The sequence below is a fragment of the Pipistrellus kuhlii genome, unplaced genomic scaffold, assembly GCF_014108245.1.
Source record: "Pipistrellus kuhlii isolate mPipKuh1 unplaced genomic scaffold, mPipKuh1.p scaffold_m20_p_6, whole genome shotgun sequence".
Classification (NCBI taxonomy): Eukaryota; Metazoa; Chordata; class Mammalia; order Chiroptera; family Vespertilionidae; genus Pipistrellus; species Pipistrellus kuhlii.
This window is the reverse complement of record NW_023425562.1, coordinates 41,250,806-41,273,419: the sequence shown is the minus strand read 5'-3', so window position 1 is coordinate 41,273,419 and position 22,614 is coordinate 41,250,806. Positions and strand designations below refer to the sequence as shown.

General features: G+C 41.4%; 1 protein-coding gene and 1 long non-coding RNA gene across 2 annotated transcripts in view; one reads left to right on the top strand and one right to left on the bottom strand.

Annotated features, from left to right (window-relative positions):
• Positions 1-3,425: 3,425 nt before the first annotated feature.
• Positions 3,426-13,050, bottom strand: DSEL (dermatan sulfate epimerase like). The gene is made up of 2 exons (XM_045574292.1): positions 12,649-13,050; positions 3,426-11,627 (listed from the first exon to the last, which is right to left on the bottom strand). The coding sequence occupies exon 2, from the start codon at positions 10,719-10,721 to the stop codon at positions 7,083-7,085; it is 3,639 nt and encodes a 1,212-aa protein (XP_045430248.1). The 5' UTR covers positions 10,722-11,627; positions 12,649-13,050; the 3' UTR covers positions 3,426-7,082.
• Positions 13,051-13,258: 208 nt separating this feature from the next.
• LOC123651548 overlaps positions 13,259-22,614 on the top strand; it is a 37,698-nt gene continuing 28,342 nt past the window's right edge. Inside the window, exons 1-2 of the long non-coding RNA XR_006740331.1 lie at positions 13,259-13,347; positions 15,028-15,123. This is a non-coding gene — a long non-coding RNA (uncharacterized LOC123651548). The remainder of the gene's footprint in view (positions 13,348-15,027; positions 15,124-22,614) is intronic.

Here is a 22,614-nt window from a genome sequence, read left to right as displayed (position 1 = left end):
ATTGATTTAATGCATTTACAATGAACATATATTGTACTTTGTAAGCTTTGTGAAACTGTGCAAACTAAGTCTAAAATGCACATGGAAGAACGAAGGCTTAAAAAAATCTAAGAAAAAATGAGGAAAATAAAATAAAAAGACTTGCCTTGCCAGATTTCAAGGCTAACAAAATGACTATAGTACAATGTGGTATTGTCAGTGGCATTATCAAATTTGCCAGTGGAATAAAGTAGAGAGCTCAGAAATAGATTCATACAAAATAAAAAGCCTGATATATTGTAGTGATAGCATTGAAAGGTAATGGGGGGAAAAGGGGTTTCAATCTTTTTAGTCAAAGAAGAAAAAAAAATCAGAATCAACACAACAATGAATAGAAAGCAAATTAAATCCTAAAATATTAAAAGACAAAAATCTATGGCAGATAGACTCTAAAATGATTTCCATTTGTTACACCTGGTATTTGTGATCTCATGTAATCCCTTGGGTGTGAGGACCTGTGGCTTGCTTCCAACCAAAGCTTATTGAGTGTCACTTCCAATTGAGCAGCATTGTTAGTAGTTTCTCTACTGATTCACTCTCATCCTGGCTTTCATGAAGTAAATTGTCCTATGGAGAAGCCCATGTGGTCATGACTGAGCGTGGTCTTCAGCCAAAGGCTAGAAAAGAACTAAGGCGTTTAGTCCAAGAACCCACAAGGAACTGAATCTTGCCAATAATCATGGGGCTGGGAAGCAGATGCTTCTCCAGGTGAGTGTCAGATGCCAGCCAGCAACCTGATGGCAGCCTTGTGAAAGACTCTGAACACATGGGTTCCTACCCACAGGAACTCTGAGATCATCAGTGTGTGTTGTTTTTAAGCCATCAAGTTTGTGGTAATTTTGTTATATAGCAATTGACATCCAATAAAAGTATTAAGAGGTTTAGAGGGAAGATGGATATTTTTAGTGCCAAGACTCTGGAAAAGATTCTTTAATGAGACAAAAAAAAACAACTATAAATAATAAAAGAAAACACTGACATATTTGCTTACATTCAAATTAAGGACACCTGTGTAGCAAAATAGATTACACAAATTGTAGTACAAAGATCATGAAAATAGAAGCCAAAAAGTTATTCACAGCACATATAACAAAAAAAAGTCTATTATTATTAATATATGATAAACTTCAATGAATTAATAAGAAAAAATGAACTTGAAAAATGGATAAAAGACACGGACATGATCATGGACTTCATTTCACAAAATACAGATGGAAAACAATAAGGACTATACATGTGAATGTGCTCATGCTCAGATGCATATAAGCTATATGTCATTAATAATCAGAACAGTGCAAATTAAAACAAAAATGTGACACCTAGACAGGAAAGTATTAAATAATCTGAAACTGTCAAGTACAAGAGAACATCAGGAACAGAAACTTTCCTATGATGGCTGGAGTATCAATTTGTATAGACAATCTGAGAAATAATACCTTGGCATCATCTAAAATAGCCAAGGGTGTGCTTTCAGCCACGGATACAAATACTTGGGAGAAGGCTGGGGTGGGAGTAGGTGGGAAGGTTCTGTGTACAAACAAAACACAGAACCTTCTTATATATAGAACATACTTGAGAATTTTTTATACAGTGTTGGAATTTGCAAAAATTAGAAATATTCCCCAAATCTATCAACATGATAAAAGATAAAGTATGGAATATTCAGAAAGTGGCATATGCATATAATGGAACACTACCATGTTGAAAATAAGTGGATATCTACAAAATAAACATGCATCAGACAAAATTTTGGGCAAAGCAAAGCAAGTTGCACAATAATATATGCAGTATGTTACTGTTTACAAAAAGTTACAAAACATGAAAAAATCTACAATATGTTGATAAGAAGAGATGTGTGTGGTAGAGCTATAAAGATAATCCAGAGAATGGTTAACAGAAAATGCAAGATAAACATTCACTCTGGGTTACTTGGTGGGAAATAGGAGAATGTGCTAATGAGAGGTCAGAATTATTATAATTGTGCATTCCTCAGAGTATCTTTCAGATTTTTTATGCTTGGCACCGGATTATAGAATGTGTGAGTATATGAATTCTGATACTAAGTCCCACCTCTGGCCACAGAAACTGACCAGTATCACTGAGAAGGGCTTCTCTCTTCCCAGATAGGGTCAACATATTAGTGGAACCTATTTTGCATATCCATAATGCCTATGGTTTGATAAAGAGGTGCAGCAGAGCTGGCATACTCTACGATCAACACAATAGTGTTTTCTAATTCACCTGAAGTGAACCATAGTAGGGTGTGGATAGCAATATCCAAGAAAAAACAATCATAGCAAAGGAATCTCTGTCTACCAAGAGTATGAGCCCCACTCTCACAGGTCTGTGGCACTTGGTCCCAATGCAGAGGGTACTTTTCATTGGGAGGCTGAGTTTCTGGCTGGAGGCTCTGGGATTTGCTCCTGGATTCTCTTCTACAGACATGGAAGACAGAAAGCATCTAAACGTACAAAGCACCAAGCAGAGGATAAGGTTCTTTTAGTCCAACCCAATTTATATGTGTGAATGACATTTATATGTTTGGCCAAATGAGTTAACAGGAAAACATTATTGTATACAGATTATTTTTTTAATTTGGACAATTCTTTGTTATGTATGGCATTAAAGTGAATAAGATGAAATACATTGAGTTATTCTTCCTGTCATTACCAGCAATCATCAGCATGAACTCTGCAGACCTTGTGCTCTTCAGGACATTGGTATTCAGTGAGGGATTGAGTTTCTTTGTAGTAAATGTGCTAGGGAAGTTGAGTGAAAGGCAATAGGAAGAGGGCAAGTGTCAGTGCTTCTGTTCTATTTGCATGTCTCTGTGGTAATCAATAGCAGGTGCCATGACAACTACAGAGTCAAAGCCTAAATAAGAAAAGATTAGGTGGTGAACTCTATCCAAATTTACCAAAAACTCCCTCTTTAAACTAATCTTTTCTCATCAGCGCAGTTCCAGAAATAAATAAGCCGTGTCAACTACAGCACAGATAAGATTTTCTGACACCTTTCATCCAGTGGTCATCTCTACCTGCCTGCCTCTCTTCTTGATAAATTTTGCAGTATCTAGAGATTGCCAATTCCTTAGACTAGGATCATAGTCAACCAATTTTTGTGTTCTTCCCTTGTATTAATCAATAGCTAGATATAGCCAAAAAAAAAAGTATGGTAAACATTGAATAAATTGTAAATTCACTCAACATCATTTCACAAAGCATATTCCCCATGGAGATAACATGGGTTTCAAATTTATCTGTAAAATAAGTACCGCATAGATTTCTTGTGAGGTTCATGAAAACTTATGGTTCAATCTGTAGCACATATTGAAACTAATTCATGATAGATGCTACATCTCTTTAAAAAAAAAAAAAAAAAAAAAAAAAGTCTTCCCTGAGCCAACCTCATGCATCACTGACTTAGAATATCTCAAGCAACCTGCAAGAACCTCTTTTTAGAAAGATCATACCGAAAGACCTTACTAGTGGCAGCAGGGACAGATTGAGAGTACAAGTACATAGTGCAGGGATGTTCTTGCCATTTAGTAAGTTGGGAAGATGTATGCAGAAGACAGTGGAAGTCAGAGACAGAACTTGGAATTAAATTAAAAGAGTAGAGGCAAGGATTGCCCATCCTTAAATGGCGCAAGTTTAGTGGCTGAAAGTGTAGGACGATATGTCAATATGCAATTGTATTTCCCATTGTCTGCCTTCTCAGCTTCATAAGGAATTCTAAGTTACCCAAGACCTAAAGAAGAGGGCTATTACAAACTCTCCCAACCACAGCCAACTTGCTTTTAGCTTTTTATTTACTTAGTAAGAGTCTTGTTATATATATAGTTTCAAAAAAAAATGGTTTATGATCAAACATAGCAATTTTTAAGTCATTGTTAATACTCATAGAAAATTTAATGTGATATACTTTATATATCAGGACTGTCTAGAATCTATGATGATGCACCCCAAACTCTACTGATAAATGACATAAATTACAAGTGGCCAGAAGAAGCAATTAAAGCATACTTGTGTGTGTGGAGACCTTGTTTGAATACTTTCAGAGGGTTATGTGGCCAGTCCTCTTCCATGCTGGGAATTTGACCTAACATCCATTCTTGGCAGGCACTTACTACTTCTTCCTGTCTAAAATGTCAATCAAATGTCTAATATATGGGATCTGGGCCTAATATGTATGCATTTTTGTGTCATCTGCTTAAAACTTGTGCTTCTCCAGGTTTATATAAATTAAGCCACATAGATTTACTTTTTTTTTTTTTTTTTTTTTTTTTTTTTTTTTTTAACAGATTCTCCCATTTCTTATCCTTCCTGGAATTTTTATTACAGTAAATTCAACTCTGGGTAGAGCATATTCCATCCAAAATGAATAATTAACATTATTTCACTTTGGAAAAACAGATTATTGTCACTATATTTACTTATGTTACTTGTGTCAGCAGAACACATTCTTTCAAAGTTTCAAGACTTAAATGCTCTTATTTTAATAAAAGCTTTTATCTCGGGCAGAAGTTTGGGGAAGTTAATGAAGGAATTGAATTTATAGAGATAACATTTAGTTTCCTTTGAAAGAGTCACATAGTGATCATTGCTGTTTTATTTTTAAGATGATTAAGAATAAGTGTAGAGTCTGGTTGAATTTTTTCCTAGGTAGCACCCTAAGAGTGTAGGACCTGGGTGTTTGGAGAGTCAGTCACCTTAGGTATTGAGATGACAAGGCAGGGGTCTCCAAGCATGAATATATGAACATATGCATGCATGTTCAATGCGTCTCCACATAAAATATTTCTACAGGAGAAGCTGCAAGTAGGTGTTCCCCTTCAGCAAACTTTCCCTTGGGGCAGGAGTGGGTGAGTACAGGGACAGGAAAATTCACCTTGACATTGCTGGAAAGATGGTGCACTGTGAAGCTCATTTTATTAACCATGTCACTTTCATCAGCTATCAATAACGTTTCCATATTCATTCATTCACAAAACTACTCTTTTTCATTTTCCCCTTCTTTCCTCCACATAATGAACCTGGCTCTCTTCTGCCCATGGGCACATTTCTATAAAATTTTAAAGAAAAGCTTCCATTTTCTTATTTGTTACCTACACATGTCTAATTCTTACCTTGATCAGACCTAATATTACTGCCAACCCAAAGCCTTTATAATGGATCTCATTTGAGATCCCATATCCTGGGAAATGAAAGCAAACAGTGACACTCGGACCAACTATGAAAATAGTGTTAACATCTGTGTAGCAATTTTACATGCCTGTTGATAACCCTCAAATAGGAAGGTTATCGTCTTCCTCGGCAATAACAGTGTAGATTCAGGTCTTCGGTTGCCCTCTCAACCTACGTTAATAGCACTTTCATTCATTTTGACATTGTAGAGAAAAAGTCATGGGAGCTCCGGGAAGAAAGTCAATATAAGAGGAGTAGGAGTGGCCTGCATTCATTCACACTATATCGGGGGAAATGACAGCCAAGTGAGGTTTTGCTGGAATAGAACATATCCACAGCTTTATCACTCTACAGGCACATTCTGACACAATAACAAACTACTGAGAAAGAACCACTTTTATCTAGGTCAGAACAACAGACTCCCAAGTGCTAGAGAGCTTGGGGGAAACGACAGTTTGCAACATCAGGAAGAAGACTGCAATCTGTACAGAGATTTCATCAAGTCTCCACACTGCCTAATAGTTTTCACCCAGTACGTTGTAATTACTCCACTGGCTTGTACTGGCACAGCATTTGGATTTCAGTGCCTACCAAAAGAAAATGAGCCGCATTCGATGACGACTACATTTATAATAAGATGCAGATGGTGAAGGAAACAGATGCTTCTGACATCATCCCCCATTTGTCCACACTGGCAGTCTGTAAACTCATTCAAAGGATGTGAGACAAGTCAGGCAGTTTTCCAACTCTGCTTCCAGTCTAAAAAAACAAAAACAAAATGCAGCCTGTGGTGGCTCAGCTTCCTTTGAGTCATACGGCGATAATTCCACAAAAAGAAGTTTCATTATAAATCTGGGTTAGGTTTTAATGCAAAATTAATCATCAGAGGGAAAACATCCCGAAAACACAAGGAGTTTAACCATCAGTAAATGCGACTGATTTTGCACGACAGTGACAAAAAAAAAAAAGAGAGAGAGAGAGACAGGATGGGAGTGGTGTGATGCTAGCAGCTGTGGTTTCAAGGAGGCAATACAAAGAAAGGAGTTTTACACAGACAAGCAGGTCGAAAATACTCCACCAGCCCTTGGCACCCAGATTATACAAAGGCTGATTCCATTACTTCAAAGTAGAAAGCATTAAGAAGGCTGTTTAGGTCAGTTTCTGATCTGCAAAAAAACAAACAAAAACACACCACATTCATTCTGTATATCCATCTGTATTTTATAGAAGGAACCCTATAGCCCCATAGTTCAGATAGAAGTTTCCACCATTTCCCCAGTGATATCACTAAACATCATACACAGTAAAGGATTTATTTTCTTGTGCGGGATAAACATGTTAGAAGACCTTTTATAAAAAGCTAAGGAACTTCTGTAATCCATCTTGAAAGCAAGAGATGCCTGGGTAAAACAACAACGGAAGGCCTTGAGCAGCCTTTGAGGTTCCAGGACACATCAGCACAGTTGCAGATGAAGAGAGTTAAGACAAAAACTTTAAAAGTCTTCCTACTTTTCCTGACCACAACAGAACTTCATCTACACCTCTGTAGTGGAAGCATTTTAGCAGAAAACAATTCAGAAACAAAGGCAAGAAAGTAGTAACATAAAAATTAAATCGTGCTCTGCCAAATACGGTGTCTATTTTTAAAATTATCTCTCTGTGCAATTAACTGAACACACACATTCTCTTCTCTCTCTCTCTCTCTCTCTCTCTCTCTCTCTCTCTCTCTCTCTCACACACACACACACACACACACACACACACACACACACAAGTACAAGAATAAGCAAACTCTTCTAATCCATGTCCACAAACTGGGTTGGAACATATTAGTGCAAATTCCTGCTGACCCGCAGCTCAGTCCATTAACTTTGGATATCCTAGACGGTCCATCAGTGTCCAGCAGATGTTTTCAATCTGTTTAATTTTATCTCGAGACAAGTTTTGTTTCCAAACATTACTATTACTTGGTGATATTTCCCCTTCGTAGGGAAGATTGAAAAGGTTCGTGGAAGTGGCAAACAATATTTGGTTTAAACTAGCAGGAGACAAAGGGATGCCAAGGAAGGCGAAAATCCTTTCGGTGGTTTTCTGGGGGAAATGCACAATGTCTTCAAACTTGACCAGCTGGTAGCTGGTAGGTAGCAAATCCGAGTTTATTCTCAGGGCTGCTGCTGTGTGTGCCAGCCACAAATGAGACAACAGGGAGACTGCGCTAGCCTTGGGTTTTGATAATTCTTTCCTTAATGATTCATACTCCGGAGCATAGCCGGAATGTAAGCTACATCTGCCTTTATCTCCCTCTACTTTAAACAGTTTGGCTAAGCGCTCTGGTATGTTCTTCAGAGAGTACAGACTTGGTTTGCTACTGTACAGCATTGAATAAACCCACGCCCGAGGGTCCCTTACTACATACAATGCCCTCAGCGAAGATCCCAAAACCTCCTGGAAAAAATGAAGCTTTAAGGTCCAGCTCCCACTGCTTAGACTGAGCACAGGCCGTGCGCTCGGGAAGTAAACCAGGTGTCTCCTCAAAGCCCTAATGTATTCAGCGTCTCTATCAAAGGCGCCTCTCATTCTACTTCTTTGTTCCGACAAAGACTCTCTTCTCTTCGATTTTCTTTTCTTGTCCTTATTCACTGGAAAATATTGGGCCAGTTTACCTCTGCTGGATTCATGCAGATGGATGTTCTGCAAATGCAGTTTTGTATCTTGGACTAAAGACTGCAGCCAGCCTCGGAGCAGGCGGAAATGCACGCTGTGGATATCTGATGCCTTCCATTCGCAGGCATCTACAAAGGACTCAATTTCAAATTCAGTTTCAGGGATATCAATGTATGCTGTGGGAACCCTGATGTAGAGGAAATCACTGCTGTTGAAAAATAGTTGTTTGAGAATTTCAGCTCCTGAACCAGGAAGTGAGGTAATGACAACATCAGGACGATCAATGTGGTGCCCTTGGGAAGACACAGACTTGGCGCTGGCCTCCATCTCCGTCCTTGCCCATTTTGCACAGATGGGCTGAGTGCACGTGCTCCACACATCCAGGAGCTCAATAAACCACAAGACAACAACAAGGATTAGAATCCACCGCATCAGCTTTCTAAAAGACAGGTAAAACCGCCACTGAAAAGTTAAAATCAACAAGCTGATGCACAAAATCAACCCGATTGCTATATTAAATTTAAATCCAAAGGGGAACATAACTTTATCCTGTCTTACGGGCCTTACGATCGCTTGAGAGCCCAAACCGAATCGGGTGATTTGGCCCTGATCAGCCACATTGGCAAAGCCACCAAATCCCAGGTAGTTGAATCTCGTGTTCAGGTTGTAGTAGTCAGTTACAATGGAGATAACATGTTCAGTATTATTGACGTTGAGAGAAATCTGAAGACCGGAGTTGGAGTTATCAGTAAATCTGCAGCTGGAAACATTGACATACGGCCCATAAAAGACATATGCGATTCTTGTGATTGTGGATTCCATCTGAAATGTGACGTTAACAAACTGGGTCCACCGCTTCTTAAATTCGGCAGCTTGCTCTGCTTCCTGTATACTTGCAACGGGGCTACTGCCATGGTGATCAAACCAAAACATTTTGTAGTGTGCATCCCACACGTCCATCATGGCGCCATTATACTTGTTCATAAACCTGTAGGGGATGTACTTAAAATCAATATCCAGGTTATGAAAGAAGGCACTGACAGATTTTATCGGAGAATCATCTTGCTTCTCAATGTGATCGACAACTAGCAAGGTTTGAGAATTTAGGAGAAGCAAAGCGCGGTACACGCTTTTCAGTTTCATTGCTGAAGAGTAAGCAGATACTGCTTCCCCGCTCACAAAAATCATCTCCCCATGCTGAGAGGCAGTGATGATTTCCCCTGCTGCGTCACCAACCTCCTCGTTGGTCCATTTGAGCCACTGTGCACATTCTCCCAGCTGCCCTTCCCAGGGCTTGTTACATTGGCTCGTGGGTGACGGTGCAAACACTAACACGTTGTTGAGGTGGCTCAACTTGGGTCCATAGAGAGCTTCGGAAACGAATACTTGACCATTGGGAGCAAAAGTAAACGAGTTCTGGTCTGGGTGCTCATGTCCTGGGTTGAAGCTTCGCCACCCATCAATCCAGGAGTATGGCTGAAAGTGAACTATGTCATACACAGCTCGACCTCCAAGTTTCCCAGACTTAAAAGACACAAAGGTATTAGTCTGGGTATTTGGCAACCCAGCCCCATACGTGACAACACCCCAGTTAGGGAAGGTGTGCATTTTTGCCGTACCATATTCAGTGGGAGGCTGTGGGGTGAGCTGGGGATCATACCAGATGTATTCAGTGTGAAGAGTGCTCCACCTCTGGGCAGTGGAGGGGACCATCGGTCCATCTTTAGGTCGGTGCCTTCTAATCTGCTGAGCTAACCAGTTCCCAGCTCCATTCTTTAAGATGAACTTATCCAAGAAAACCAGCTGGCTCTCTGGACCATAAAACCAATTATAATTGGAATCTGCTATGCCCACAGTTCTTTGGAAGCCCGGTAAAAGGGTGGCATAATAGAACCAAAAGTGCATTTTTAACCAGTTATTATCCAAGTTGTTGATATTAAAATGGCGCTGGGCCAGAAACACATACTGCGTGACTGATTTAGCCGTGTAGCTTCCATACGCCACACCTTCATCCAAAGAACCATCGACAATATGATTCAATAGAAACATGGTCTTTTCCATCACATCTACAACAACTTGCTTCCATAAATTTACTTTAGAATCTTTTTCTGCCCCCGTCACCAAAGCCCCGGTGAGCAGTGCTATCATATTAGTAGCTTGGTGGTTATGAAGAAGTTGTTTGCCCCATGATCGGACCTTGGAATACTCGTACATTTCCTCGGTAACCACCCATATTTTTTCCAGGTATTTCTGTCTTCGGTGAGCATCTAGGAAGTTATATAAAAAGTCAAAGGCTGTGGCAAAGCCTGTTAAGGAATGGCCAACTGGGACCTCATCCCCTGGTGCATTCTCAACTAGCCAGTCTTTGTAGCCAACCATCCTGTCCATATATTCCAAGACAAATTCAAAGGCAACTTTGTCTTCTGGGCATAGCAAACAGTACAAAGCTAAAGGAGGCAGATTGTTACCATAAATTTCATTCCACTTGGCAGCAAAGTCAGCATGCTTGGGTGGAGGTAGGTAGTATGTTGGGTTGGACAGCATAACTGTCACTGCATTTCTGATAGCTCTAAAAAGGTGCAAATGGCTTGTGCGAGACTTTTGTCTCATTGCTTGAATCTCTCCCGCATCGAAATATAAACTTGGATGAAGCATACTTTTTTTCTGCTTTTGGTTGGATCTGAAATCTTGCACTTTCTGTGTCTTAAACTGATCTATATCATCTGCAAAAACTGCCCAGTCAGAGTAATTGCTTACAGATTCCTCAAAAGTAGAGAAAGCAAACATCACTAATGCTAAAAATAAGAAATGTCCTGTAAACATTAACGCCATGATCCATCAGGGAGTTCCCTTCCTTAGGCAATCATGTCAAACAGAGCGCTCAATGTGGTTCCCATCTGCTCAGTATAAAACACCCATTTAAGGCCTTGATAAAACAAAGACTATAAATCGCTTATGCTGTGAAATCCAGCTGATAGTTGGCTCCTTCAAAGCAAATACGATTGCCAAAAAGAGAAAACTTACACTGTATATCTGTGTCTCTAATGCAGTTTTGCTTCCAACAAAACTTCAAGGAATGTTAAATCCTCTAGTTTTTCCATATCACAGAGCAAACAGTGATATAGAGAGTCAAACATACTATGACTTTAGGATTTATCTCCTTTGCATAAATTTAACATGAAGTATCAAAACACACATTGTATCAAAAGAAAAACAAAAAGGTAGGAAAAAAAAACCACTCTAAATTCCAAATTAAGCCATTCCTAGCACAGGAAACCATCGCAGGAAATAAAATCCCCAGACGTGAGTGATGCCCTTGTGTGTGTGTCTACCCAAAGAAAGTGACGAAGTACTGAAATCCTTGGGGTAGACTCGGTTGTTTTTCGTCTCAGCTTTTTACATTTCTGACTTTGAGAATTTTTATTCTTCGTTTTTGGGAGAAAAACATCCTCAACAAGTGTCCAAAGTCCTACCTGGTTTTAAAAAATCTCAAAATTCCTGTCCTCATTTCAAATCTGTCTTTTTCAGGCCCTCTTGCTTATCAGTCTATTATGCCCCAGAGGAAGCATTTCCACGTCTTCTTTTATCAGCTCCATCTGTACAGCTAGAAGAATCTAATCTCTTCTGCCACCTAGGTACTTCTCTTCCAATCATGAAGCAACCACCAGCTGGGAAAGAACACTCCCCTTTCACCAACAATGATGGCTCTTTTCTGTTCCTTTTTCATGACATTCCTTTCTGGGAGGAGAGAAAAAAAAAAAAGCACAAAGAAATTCTCTGAGGCTACAAGCATGCTGGGAGTGGCTATAAATTGATATCACAATTCATGTACTGGACAGAAATTTCAGAATCACAATAAAATCTGTTATTAAATACAACCTAAGTTAATTCAAGAGATCTTTTTTTTAATTACTATTATACTTTTAAATGCACGCATTAGGATAACAAAGAATAGTGGCAGATGACAAGCAGCTACAAGATATAACTTTGCCCGATGGTATTTATTTTAACTGTAGCTGGCTTTAGCTATTTAAAATTTTTTAAGGGGGTGAGGGGTAATGAGGGGTGGAGGGGTGACTAAGGGAAGGAGATTTGACTCTGGCTTTTAGGCACACCAGCCAATATACAGATGATGTATCATAGAATTGTACACTAGAAACCTATATAGCTTTATTAAGCAATGTCACCCCAATAGATTTAATTTAAAATGTAAAATAAATATAATGTTTTTATTCAAATGCAGTTTACCCAGTGAGTCCTGCTATGGTTGTTGTTGTTTCAGGCACAAACGACTCGGTGACAAAAAGCAAAAGTTGCAAGGACCGTTATTAGATTCCGTTTGAGGGTTTAGCTTTCATGGGATCAGAAGGTGCCCCAGTAAGGGACCACTTTCTTCAAAGGAGAAAGCATGACAATGTGTGGGAGCCAAGAAGGGCAGGCAGTTCCGCTCCCACCTCTCACCTGTAGCCTCGGTTTCCATCCTCGCAAGGAGCCAGCAGAGGGAGCTCAGAGCCAGACTTCAGGAGTCCCTGCGAGTCTTGGGATGGGAAGAACCTACCCAAGTTTCAGTCCTGGACAAGTCTCCTCTCCGCGGGAAACGTTAACCCGAGGAGTTTTCCTGCCCGGCCCCGCCTGTTGCATTTTTTTTTTTTTTAATGCGCTTCCTAGGAACATGCCGCCCCCATTCTGCGCTTCCCGCTCCCCTATCTCTGGCGGTGATGAGGGGACAGAAGACCCCTCAATGGTCAAGTCTACTCACCTTCGCAGATCCGGACGGGGTCCTCCGACAGCGCTGGGCCCCAACGCGGCGGAGGGGGGGAGTTGGAGGGAACTGCTGTGCGCAGGAGGCCGGGCCGTGCGGCTCCGCGCGGGGTCCCTGAGCCCCGGACCCCGGGCCCCGCGCTCCCCGAGCTCCAACAGGCTGCAGCCCCGCGCTGGTCCCCCGCCCCGCGCGGACACGCTTGCCCTTGGGGGACGCCGGACGCCCCGGGCCGCCCGGGACCGCGGGAGGCAGGTCCGCGCGCGCGGAGGGCGCTGGCGGGGGCGCCGTGTCCGGCGGAGCGCCAGCTCCCCAAGCCGCGATGCCCGAAGCCGCCGCCGCCGCCGCCGCCGCTCCTCCGTGCCAGCTCCGGCCGCGCGGCCCGGGGAGGGCGAGAGACAGCTACGGGGACGGGGGCGGGGCGGGACCAGACAGGGGCGGGGCCTGGGCGGGGCCTGGGGACAAGTCTGGGATGGGCGGAGCCTCGGGATGGACGGAGACTCTTGGCGGGGCGGGGCCAGAGAGACTGGGTGATGGGGATGCCGGGCTGGGGGCGGGACAGGAACAGGCGACGGCGGTGCCTGGGCGGGGCCGAGCGCTCTCCCGTCCAATCGGGCGGGGCTCGGGGCCCGCGTGTTCCTGGTCGCCGGGGCTGCGGGGAGCTCTGGGACCATGGGATCTCCAAGCCGGGACTTGGAGGTGTGTGAGCATCTGAAGTTTTCGCCCGCCCGCCCAGTCCCTTTGGTTATGGGGCGAGGACCACTGTAACAGGGCCGGGGGTGGGAGGAAGATGGAGGGAGCTCTGGGCAGGAGGACACATAGGAGAAGCGGGGCTGGAGGGGTGAAGCGGTGGGTGTCTGCCATCACCCCTTTAGGAAGAGCTGGGGCTGAGGCCGGGAGTGATGACAGGCAGTCTGGCCGAAGTTGCTGTCACATAGGAAAGCAAAATGAGTGTACCAGAGTGATGTGAGAGGGACTTCAGGGGCACAGATGCTAAAGATCAGGGGGAACCAAAAAAATATTCACTAGCTTTATGGATTGCAATAATTTTTCCGGCAGCATAGATATGGATAGGTGCGTGACAAACAGGTGGAAGGAGCCTCCTTCTTATTAAAAAAAAAATGGAACTAGAGTAAAGACCCATGGCAGGTGAAGACGGAGTCCCTTGGTTACTATGACACGTACTCAATTCTAGGGTTAGCGAATCCTAAAGCAACTGTGAATCCTGTTGTACTCGACCTATTGAACTTCTCACAGGTGTCAGAGGTTATATTTCCATGTAAACCAACCCGAGATCTGACCTCAACTATCACAAATAAAAGCAATAATAAGAACACAGGGAAATATGAAGAGTTGCAAATGAACAAGCCCATCCCATTTAAAAAAAAAAAAAATGAGTGCCTTGCTTAGATCACTTCCTGGTAAAACCAAACAAAAGACAATTGCTAGGAGAATAAATTTCAATAATTTACCTTGGAGGTGAAAAATGGCCTCTACTTCCTCATTCTTCTATTTTATTCCCTTGGGGACCCCACCAAGGTCCAAATGGCCAAAGTTGCTTTTGCTTTGGCCCTTGATAATGATGCTTATCCTGTTCCTCCTTGCACAGCATCATCATCTGCCCACCACCCTCACTTACCAGTTGAAATTTGTCTATTGAGATTCTTATAATCATTCTCGTCTTAGCTCAGATGCTTAAATTCCTCTCTAAATACCTCCTAGGCTTCCCTAACCAGAATGAGACTCAAGCACTTTGTGATTTGGATCTATAGTCAGCCCTTATTAGAACATTTGTTTTATGCTTAATGTTACCTGACTGACTCCTGTGCTCTGTGCAAAGCTCCTTCAATGTCCAAGCAGTCACCCATCCCCTCTGTAAGTGCTGTATCTGTGTTTGAAATGAGTCGAACCGTTAACAGTGGGCTCCACGTGGAGCACGGTCTCCTCCCCTGACATTCATTCTGAAGCATGAGTTTTCCTCTGAACTCCAGAAACATACTTCCAAGTCTGGCTTGTCCCCCTATGTGGCCCACGATCCAGGAAGATGACTCATGGCTTCCAACCTCGGTTATGGAAGCATGGAGTTGGGGGAACGCAGAGATTCCTATAATTTTCTGCAAAGAGGTGCTTTGGAAACTGCCTGCCTAGGAATTAGTGCTATAGACAGAGTGAGTAAGTATGCAGACTTTTTCAAGAACAAAATGTATGGATGGCGTTCTTTTATCTTGAGGATCTCAAATCTCCCATGACACTAAGGCAAGGTGAATGAATCATGGAGATTATCATGAGTACTAACATCGGGCAGGAGAATATTTTAACTTCCATCCCATCTTTATTTTCAGATTTATTAACATCAATCTGTCCATTTTCACTTTACAGATGAATGGATTCAGGTACAGACATTGAGGCCTTTTGGTTTTGCCTCTTGCATGAGTGCTGAAGCTGTGGGATGCAGCTTACATCCAGCATTTTCAGGTGAGCTTTTAGGCTAATTCACATTGAGCAGCATCGTCTCCCAGTTATAAGTGTGTTGAAATAAAACAGGAGCTACAGTTGACCAATGCTAATCGCAGGCAGAAAGGGTGGGTGGCAAATGGCACTATGAAAAATGAAGAGAGGTCCTGGCCAGGCAGCTCAGTAGATTGGAGCATCGTCCCTTTGTACCAAGGTTTGATCCTGGATCACAAGAAGTAACCAGTGAATGCATAAATAGGTGGAACAACAAATTCATATTTCTCTCTCTTCCTCTCTTTGAAATCAACAAATTAAAATTTAAAAAAAAGAAAAATGAAGAGAATCTTGTTTTCTGGGAACTAAAAATGGATAGCTGAGATTATTTATTGCTCCTTCAACATGTGAAGATGATAAAAAGTTAGTTATAAATAATGCATCTTACCGTAGAAGGGATGAGCTATATGTTATGTTATTGTACATTAAAAACCTTTATGAATGTGGCAAGAGACACATACACCAACAGCTGCTAAATTCAGAATCCTGGAGCAGTATCTTATTTTATGTAAAAGAAGAACAGTACAGACTATTGCTCTGGGGATTTTCTGTTATATACTAAGATCTTAAATCTACATGAGATTTTACTTGTGATTTCAAAGCATTTATGAAAATCTGGCTTTTTTATTTGCATATTTTTCAACCAAACTACCAGCCACACCACTTAAAACAGAGATGACACTGGATTTCCCAAGGCAGGGCCTGCTTCCTTCCCTCCCTCCCTTTCTTCCTTCCCCTCCTTCTTCTTTTTAATTCTTTAACAGCTAGTCCAGAGCCTAGAACTTTATGTTGAGTGTATGTTGAATAAGAACATGGATTATCACCCTTATTTTATGTCAGAAGAGGAAAAAAATCATAAGCTTCTAAAGAGCAAAATCAGGAGCTCATTCTCTCTCAGAAGCTTGTTTCCATAGGATCGGTGGTTGGAGCTGTGTCTTGGAGTGACTTCACTCAAGTGCCACCTAAGACTAGAACATCAGTAACATGATAAAGAGAATTTCTGCAAGAATTCTGTGTCTTAAGATAACTTCAAGTTCTAAGCCTCAGAGCCTAAGGTTTATACACCATTGTTTTATAGAGGGATAAAGTGCAAGCAATTAAAACAAACCAAGATACTACATTGACATCCCTGGACTGAAATCTTTTGTTGATGACCTGTTGTATTGATTATCTCTTACTAGCCGGGGTAAAGATGTCCAAGAACTGGCTGCGGTTCATTCAGCAACTGAGCACGTGCAGATCTCTAGCCCACGGGCTTGCAGAGAACGCAGGCGTGTGAATCTGCGGGTGATCTCATTAATCCCCCCTTTGCCCGGCCCTTCCTTCAAATGATTTTGGCTGAGAGCTCAGATACGGATTTCCTGAACCAATTACAAGATGAGATGCATAATATAGTGAACCAGCTCTGTTAGAACCAGTGTTTGCCCCAGCATTTGGGGAGAGAGCAGCTGTGATGATTCAGAAACAGACACCAAACTTAAGCTGCAAATTTTTTTTCTGTTTTGTTTGTTTGTTTTGTTTTGCACAATTGACCAGCAGTCAAAAGCCACACCTATAATAAAGACAAAACCACAGACTTAAAGCAGGCAGTAGAATGTGGAAATACTTTTTCTACAATTGCTTTGAATGCACAGCATCTCAAAGTGACAGGGATTTTGCCGGCAGAGCTGCTAATGAAGATGTGGCTGGGAGTCTTCCTTTAGTTTGTTGATCCAGCTCTACAGGAGCCTGTCTGACAGTAACCAGATTTTTAAAACTTTTAAAATACCAAAGTCAAGTTTTGAGAACAGAAGTTTCCCCAGAAGTCCACTACTAGGTGTACTGGTTAATAATGCAGATTTTTTTTTCAATAGATGGAGTTTCACATATGTTGACATATATGCGATCTGATATTTATGCTATTTTGTTGTATTGACAACAAGCTTAAAAACTTCATATGTCAAATTTTATGAAGGTGTTAACATTATAGATATTTTTACACTTAAAAATGTTGAATTTCATGCAAAAAAAAAAGAGCATTTGCAGGAAGTTTTAATTCATTGCTTTATTTTGGAAAAAAAAGTGCTGCTGAAAGTTATAGTATACTTCAGGAAGTTTATGGTGAGCATGCTCTATCTCAAGGTACTTGTGAATGCTGGTTTAAATGCTTTAAAAGTGATTATTTCGAAGTGAAAGACAAAGAATGTCCAGGTCAGCCAAAAAAATTTGAAGACCAACAATTATAAGTAATATTGGATGAAGATGTATGTCAAACTCAAAAACAACTTGAAAGATTCAACGTTGCTCAACAAGCAATTTCTGATCATTTACAAGGTTTTAAAGGAAGGAGAACGGGTGCCACATCAACTGAACAAAAGACGAACGAAAAACCGAAAAGTCGTCAGTAAAATGTTGCTTCAGTGGCACGAAAGGAAGTCTTTTTTGCATCGAATTGTGACTGGCGATGAAAAGTGGATTTATTTTGAGAATCCCAAATGCACAAAATCATAGGTTGATTCAGGTCAACCATCAACGTTGACTGCAAGGCCAAATAGGTTCGGAAAGAAGACAATGCTTGCGTTTGGTCAGATCAGGAAGGTGTGGTGTATTATGAGCTTCTAAAACCAGGTGAAACCATTAGTACTAATAGCTACTGACAACAAATAATCAATTTGAACCACTCTTTGATCATAAAATGACCAAAATGTGCCAGAAGACATGGCAAAGTAATTTTGCTTCATGATAACACACCATTACACACTTCAAAACCTGTTAAAGACATGTTAAAAGATCTTGCCTAGAAAGTATTAACCTACCTCCTGTATTCACCAGACCTTGCTCCTTCAGATTACCACTTGTTCTGATGGATGGCACACTCATTTTCTGAGCAGCACTTCAAAATGTATGAAGAAGCAGAAAATTGGGTCTCTGAATGGTTTGCCTCAAAACAAGAAACGTTCTATTGGGACAGGTAATAAATAAATGTCCATCGCTAGCTACACATTTTCCGAAAGATGTGGGAAATGTGTAGCTAGCGATGGACATTACTTTGAATAAAGCACTTTTGATGTTTCTCTTGAAATTATCATGTTTTCTTTGATTAAAAACATCTGCATTATTAACCGGTACATCTAGTAAAACCTTGTGTTTTTAAATGAGAAGCATTATTACTACCACTTCTGCTTGTATATAGTTTTGCTTTTACCCTGAAGGACAATTTTAGACAAAGTGAAACTGATAAAGGACATAGAGATGGGGCTCTTTGTCCCCTCCCTGTCTTACACCAGGTTCTCAATTCCAAACCCCAGGGACATTTGGTTCCTCAGAAAACATTTAACTGCAGAGAATGTGTTGATTGTCTCAGCTAAGGCCTGGGGGACTGAGGGCATGTGGTGGGCAGGGCCAAGGATGCCATTAAGCATCCTCCAGCCCCACCCCTACCCCCAAGCAAAGAATTATCCAGCCCAGGATGTCAATACTGCTGAGTTTGAAAAACCCTGCCTTAACCCACTGATTCTAAAAATCAATGATATGCGAATTGTTGATAATTGTGTGAAGCAAGTCCTGAGGGCTTTCAATCACCATTTTGTGGTTAGTCCCTGCCTGCTCTTATTCATGTATTTGCAAAAGGCTTTCTGTTGTTTATCAGGTACTGGGGTCCATATCTCTTTACTTGGTCAAAGACACAAAGACACTCCTAACACCAGCCATTTCTCCTCATCTAAGGGCCTGGGCTAGGCTACCAGGCACAACTGGCAATAAATCAATTACTACAGATCAGTTTGGTAATGAGTGACTTTAAAGGAGATCAGGAATGCCCTTCTGATGTCAAAAAAAGCAAACCCCTTCACACACAGGCAAACACATCTACGCACACACAGACACACCTCCACCGCCTCTATTGTCAGAATTCTCTCCTGTAGGGCAATGTTTTCAAATTAAAATCCTTGGACCATCAGTAAAAAAAAAAAAAAAAAAAAAAAAAAAAAAAAAGCCCAGTGTTTGGCTAAAAATGCCAATTTCTCAAATGAATTAATATCTGGGTGTGTATAACCCAGTAGTCTGCATCTTTCCACTGCTCCTCAGATGCATCCCACATTAAACAGTCACTGTTCCAAGACAAGAACTCTCATTCTTTTCCTCTTCCCTACACATGGAGGCTGGGGGAGAGGATGTGTCTGAGGGACTGCTTGGCAATGTGACAGAAACATCATCAGGCTAGCAGGAGCCCAGGGACCATCAAGGGAAAGGAGTTGATGTTCCAGAATAATCCAGAGACATGTAGGGAAGGACTCTGCAGCTAGTTTCATCATTTTCCATGCTGACTGTTTGCTCACACATGAGAGAGTGAGATAAATAGGATTTATAAAATAGAAGTGAGAAAATTTGGTTCAGTCTGGGCACAGTGGAACTTGTATTTCACATTTCTGGGGCAAATTGTTTAAGTGGACGGTAGCAGAAGAGTTTGGCCTGCTACCGTCCACTTAATCAATGGGCCCAGGCACAGTTCTTTGGGGATTCCTTATAAAACAGAGTTTAGCTGAGAAGCAGAGGTGACAGGCTGTCTTTGTACAATGTCAATCAATAATCTGTCCTTGGTGCTGCCATTTAAATGAGATGGAGCTGCACACCAGTCTTCCATAGCCAACCTCACTGGAAAGCCTTTGGGAAGTTAGGTCTCTCCCTCCATCCCAGCCCAGGAGACTTCTCCCCCTGCTTCTGAGCATCGACTTCAAGCTTCTCTTGCCCTGAGGATCAGCTTTACCAGATCAGTCCTGGGGATATGACTGAACTTGGCACCATCAGCACAGGTGTATATTGCCTTGACTCTACCAAAGGCAGAAAGCAAGTATCCATTTGGATTCCAAATTCAGTCTCAAGAGAGAAAGGATGATTGCACAGCATGGTCAAGGTTCCATCATGACTCACACAGGGATGGAAAGTAGTTCAGGGTCAAATAATTATAGTTCAAACGTTACTACAGGGGCTGACATTAGTGGGTTTGGAAAACCAATCATCATAAGAAAACAGAGCTGGCTAGTACCTAAATTTTATCTTTCATGAAATGATAGACACCAAAGGATGTCTGAGAGGAGTATAGTAAGCAGTGCACTGGATGGTGGGTGGAGGTTAAGGTGAAGATAGGGCAGGAGGAGGGAAGGAGGAAGGCTGGTACACATTATTCAAAAATACCTAGCGTTGCATGCTGACTGCTCTTCCTTATCAGTATTTGGAAATTATTCCTATGATAGAAATGACTAAATTTATCTAATTCTAAGAATCACCTAGAAGGGCTTGTTAAAAGTATACAATGTGAGACTGGAGACTCTACCTTAGATTTACAGAGGTAAAATGGGAATGGGGCTACAAAGAATTCATATTTTTAAATGTCATTTTGATTATGCAAAATTGGACAATTGCCTTTAGCGAGATAACCTATTTAACATATTACCAGCTGCTTACAATAGAGCATAAATTAGTCTTAGATCTAGAAAGTGAGTTTGATAGGGAGAGAGGGGAGGAAAAAAGGCATGCTTGAGTGGAGTTATAGAGCTGTGCTATAGAATTAAATAAAAGTAAAGTTCAGTTCCCTAATTGCATTATCTACATTCCCAGTGTTCAGTAGCTACTAGTGAGCTATCACATTGAGCAGCACAAAGAGAGAGCACCCCCAACGTTGTAAAAAGTTCTATTGGGCAACATTGTAGAAGCCATTAGCCAAGAACAGAGAAAGATGCCACAATAGTCATTTCTGGGGTCCACAGAGCCTATGCAGAGGAGGTAGGTGACCATGGTGTTGATGATGATGTTGACGTACTAATGCTAATGATAGTAGCTGACACTTATTGAGCATGTATTAGGTGCAAAAAGCTTTCTGGTAAAATCCTCCGAACAACCTACATTCTACCCATGGTACCACATTGTCTCACTAGGTGCTGGAGGTGGGTGAAATCAGCCATTTGACTGTTGTCATGTGGAATATAGGGTCCCGCGTAGCCAGATAGTCTGATCTTTTCCAATGGAAGACAGAATTCTGGAGTGTGTGTGTGTGTGTGTGTGTGAAATAACCTGATTTTTACAAATGACTTAATCTTTTTTGAAAACACTGTAAAGTCCAAAGAAAATATGTCTGTGAGATGGATTTAGCTCATAAACGGCAAGGTTTTCACTTTTGATTTAGAAGCTGAAAATTAATTTCCTGATCTTACTTTAGCCCAATCTCACTCCAGGAATTCAACTTCCATTTTAATGCTGGAGAGAAAAGTACCATTCCTTCTTATCTTAAATTATCTACTACTATAACCTTCCTCAGACTGGAATAGTCAAAGATTGATGATGTATTCAAACAATCATATTTATATCTACAGAAATGCATTGCACTTTATTCCCTCCATTTTTTTTCAATAAATATTCATTAAACGTTCAGTAGCACACTGTGCAGAGCAGCGTGGGAAACCTCTATGGAGGAAAATATTCCTAGTCAAATGGAGCTTATAATGTTCTGGACAGAAAAGGCATAATAAAAAGATAGAATGAGTATGAATTATTAATCCATTTATTTTCTGTATTTCAATCATTACTTTATGAGATTTAAATGTTTTTGAAGGATCCTCCATATTTTGCTGTCCATTCTTTTCAAAAGCACATTTGAATTGAGGAAGATGAGGAATTGGTAATGTCTCAGGAATAGGAAAGTGGATAGGAATCTTGCTGTTGTAGGAAATCTCCAGCATGTGTGGGTTTCTGCAGAGCTGAGCCCCCTATGTTGTAATATCCAGAGGGAGCCAGGCTGACTTCTGCGAAAAGAATCCTGGAACTTGTCTTGCTGACCTGTTTCTAGACTTTCCAGCACAGCCAGCCAGAGACTTCCTATAGACACTGAGGGAATTAAAAATCAACAGACGTGGTCCTTCAACTATTTGTCTGGGGACCCTTGGGGATGAGAAGGAGCTCTTTTCCCTTCAGCTGGATGCCAAGCAGACCAGGGAGAAGGTCCAGTGAGGAAGAACAGGTTGTGCTGTTGCATACACTGCATCCTGGGCCAGAGTTTTTTAGAAGAGGTCTCAGTCAAACCCAAAACACAAGATGGAAATCCTCTCTTTGGTGATCCTTTTAAACATCATACAGAGTAAAGAAGTGGACAGAACCATGTTTCCGAAAATGTCATTGATAATAAGGATCACCAAGGACACTTAATTCTTCTACTGGAAATGCAGATTAAGGAGCTAGGGTGAAATCAGGAATTTGATGTTCTTGGTAGTCCACCAGGGACTTTTAGGGGGGTGGGGGGGAAGAGTAGAAGGAGAAAGTGTTCTCTCGTGGTAATGGTGTGACTTACCTAGTGCTCCTGGCTACCCTCCTAGACTTTGGAATAGAAGGTCCTGAGTTTGAGTCCGAGCTCTGAGGCTATGTCATAAATTGCTATGAGACACTGGACCAGTTACATAGCTTTTCTACATACAGATGCCCTCATCTGTA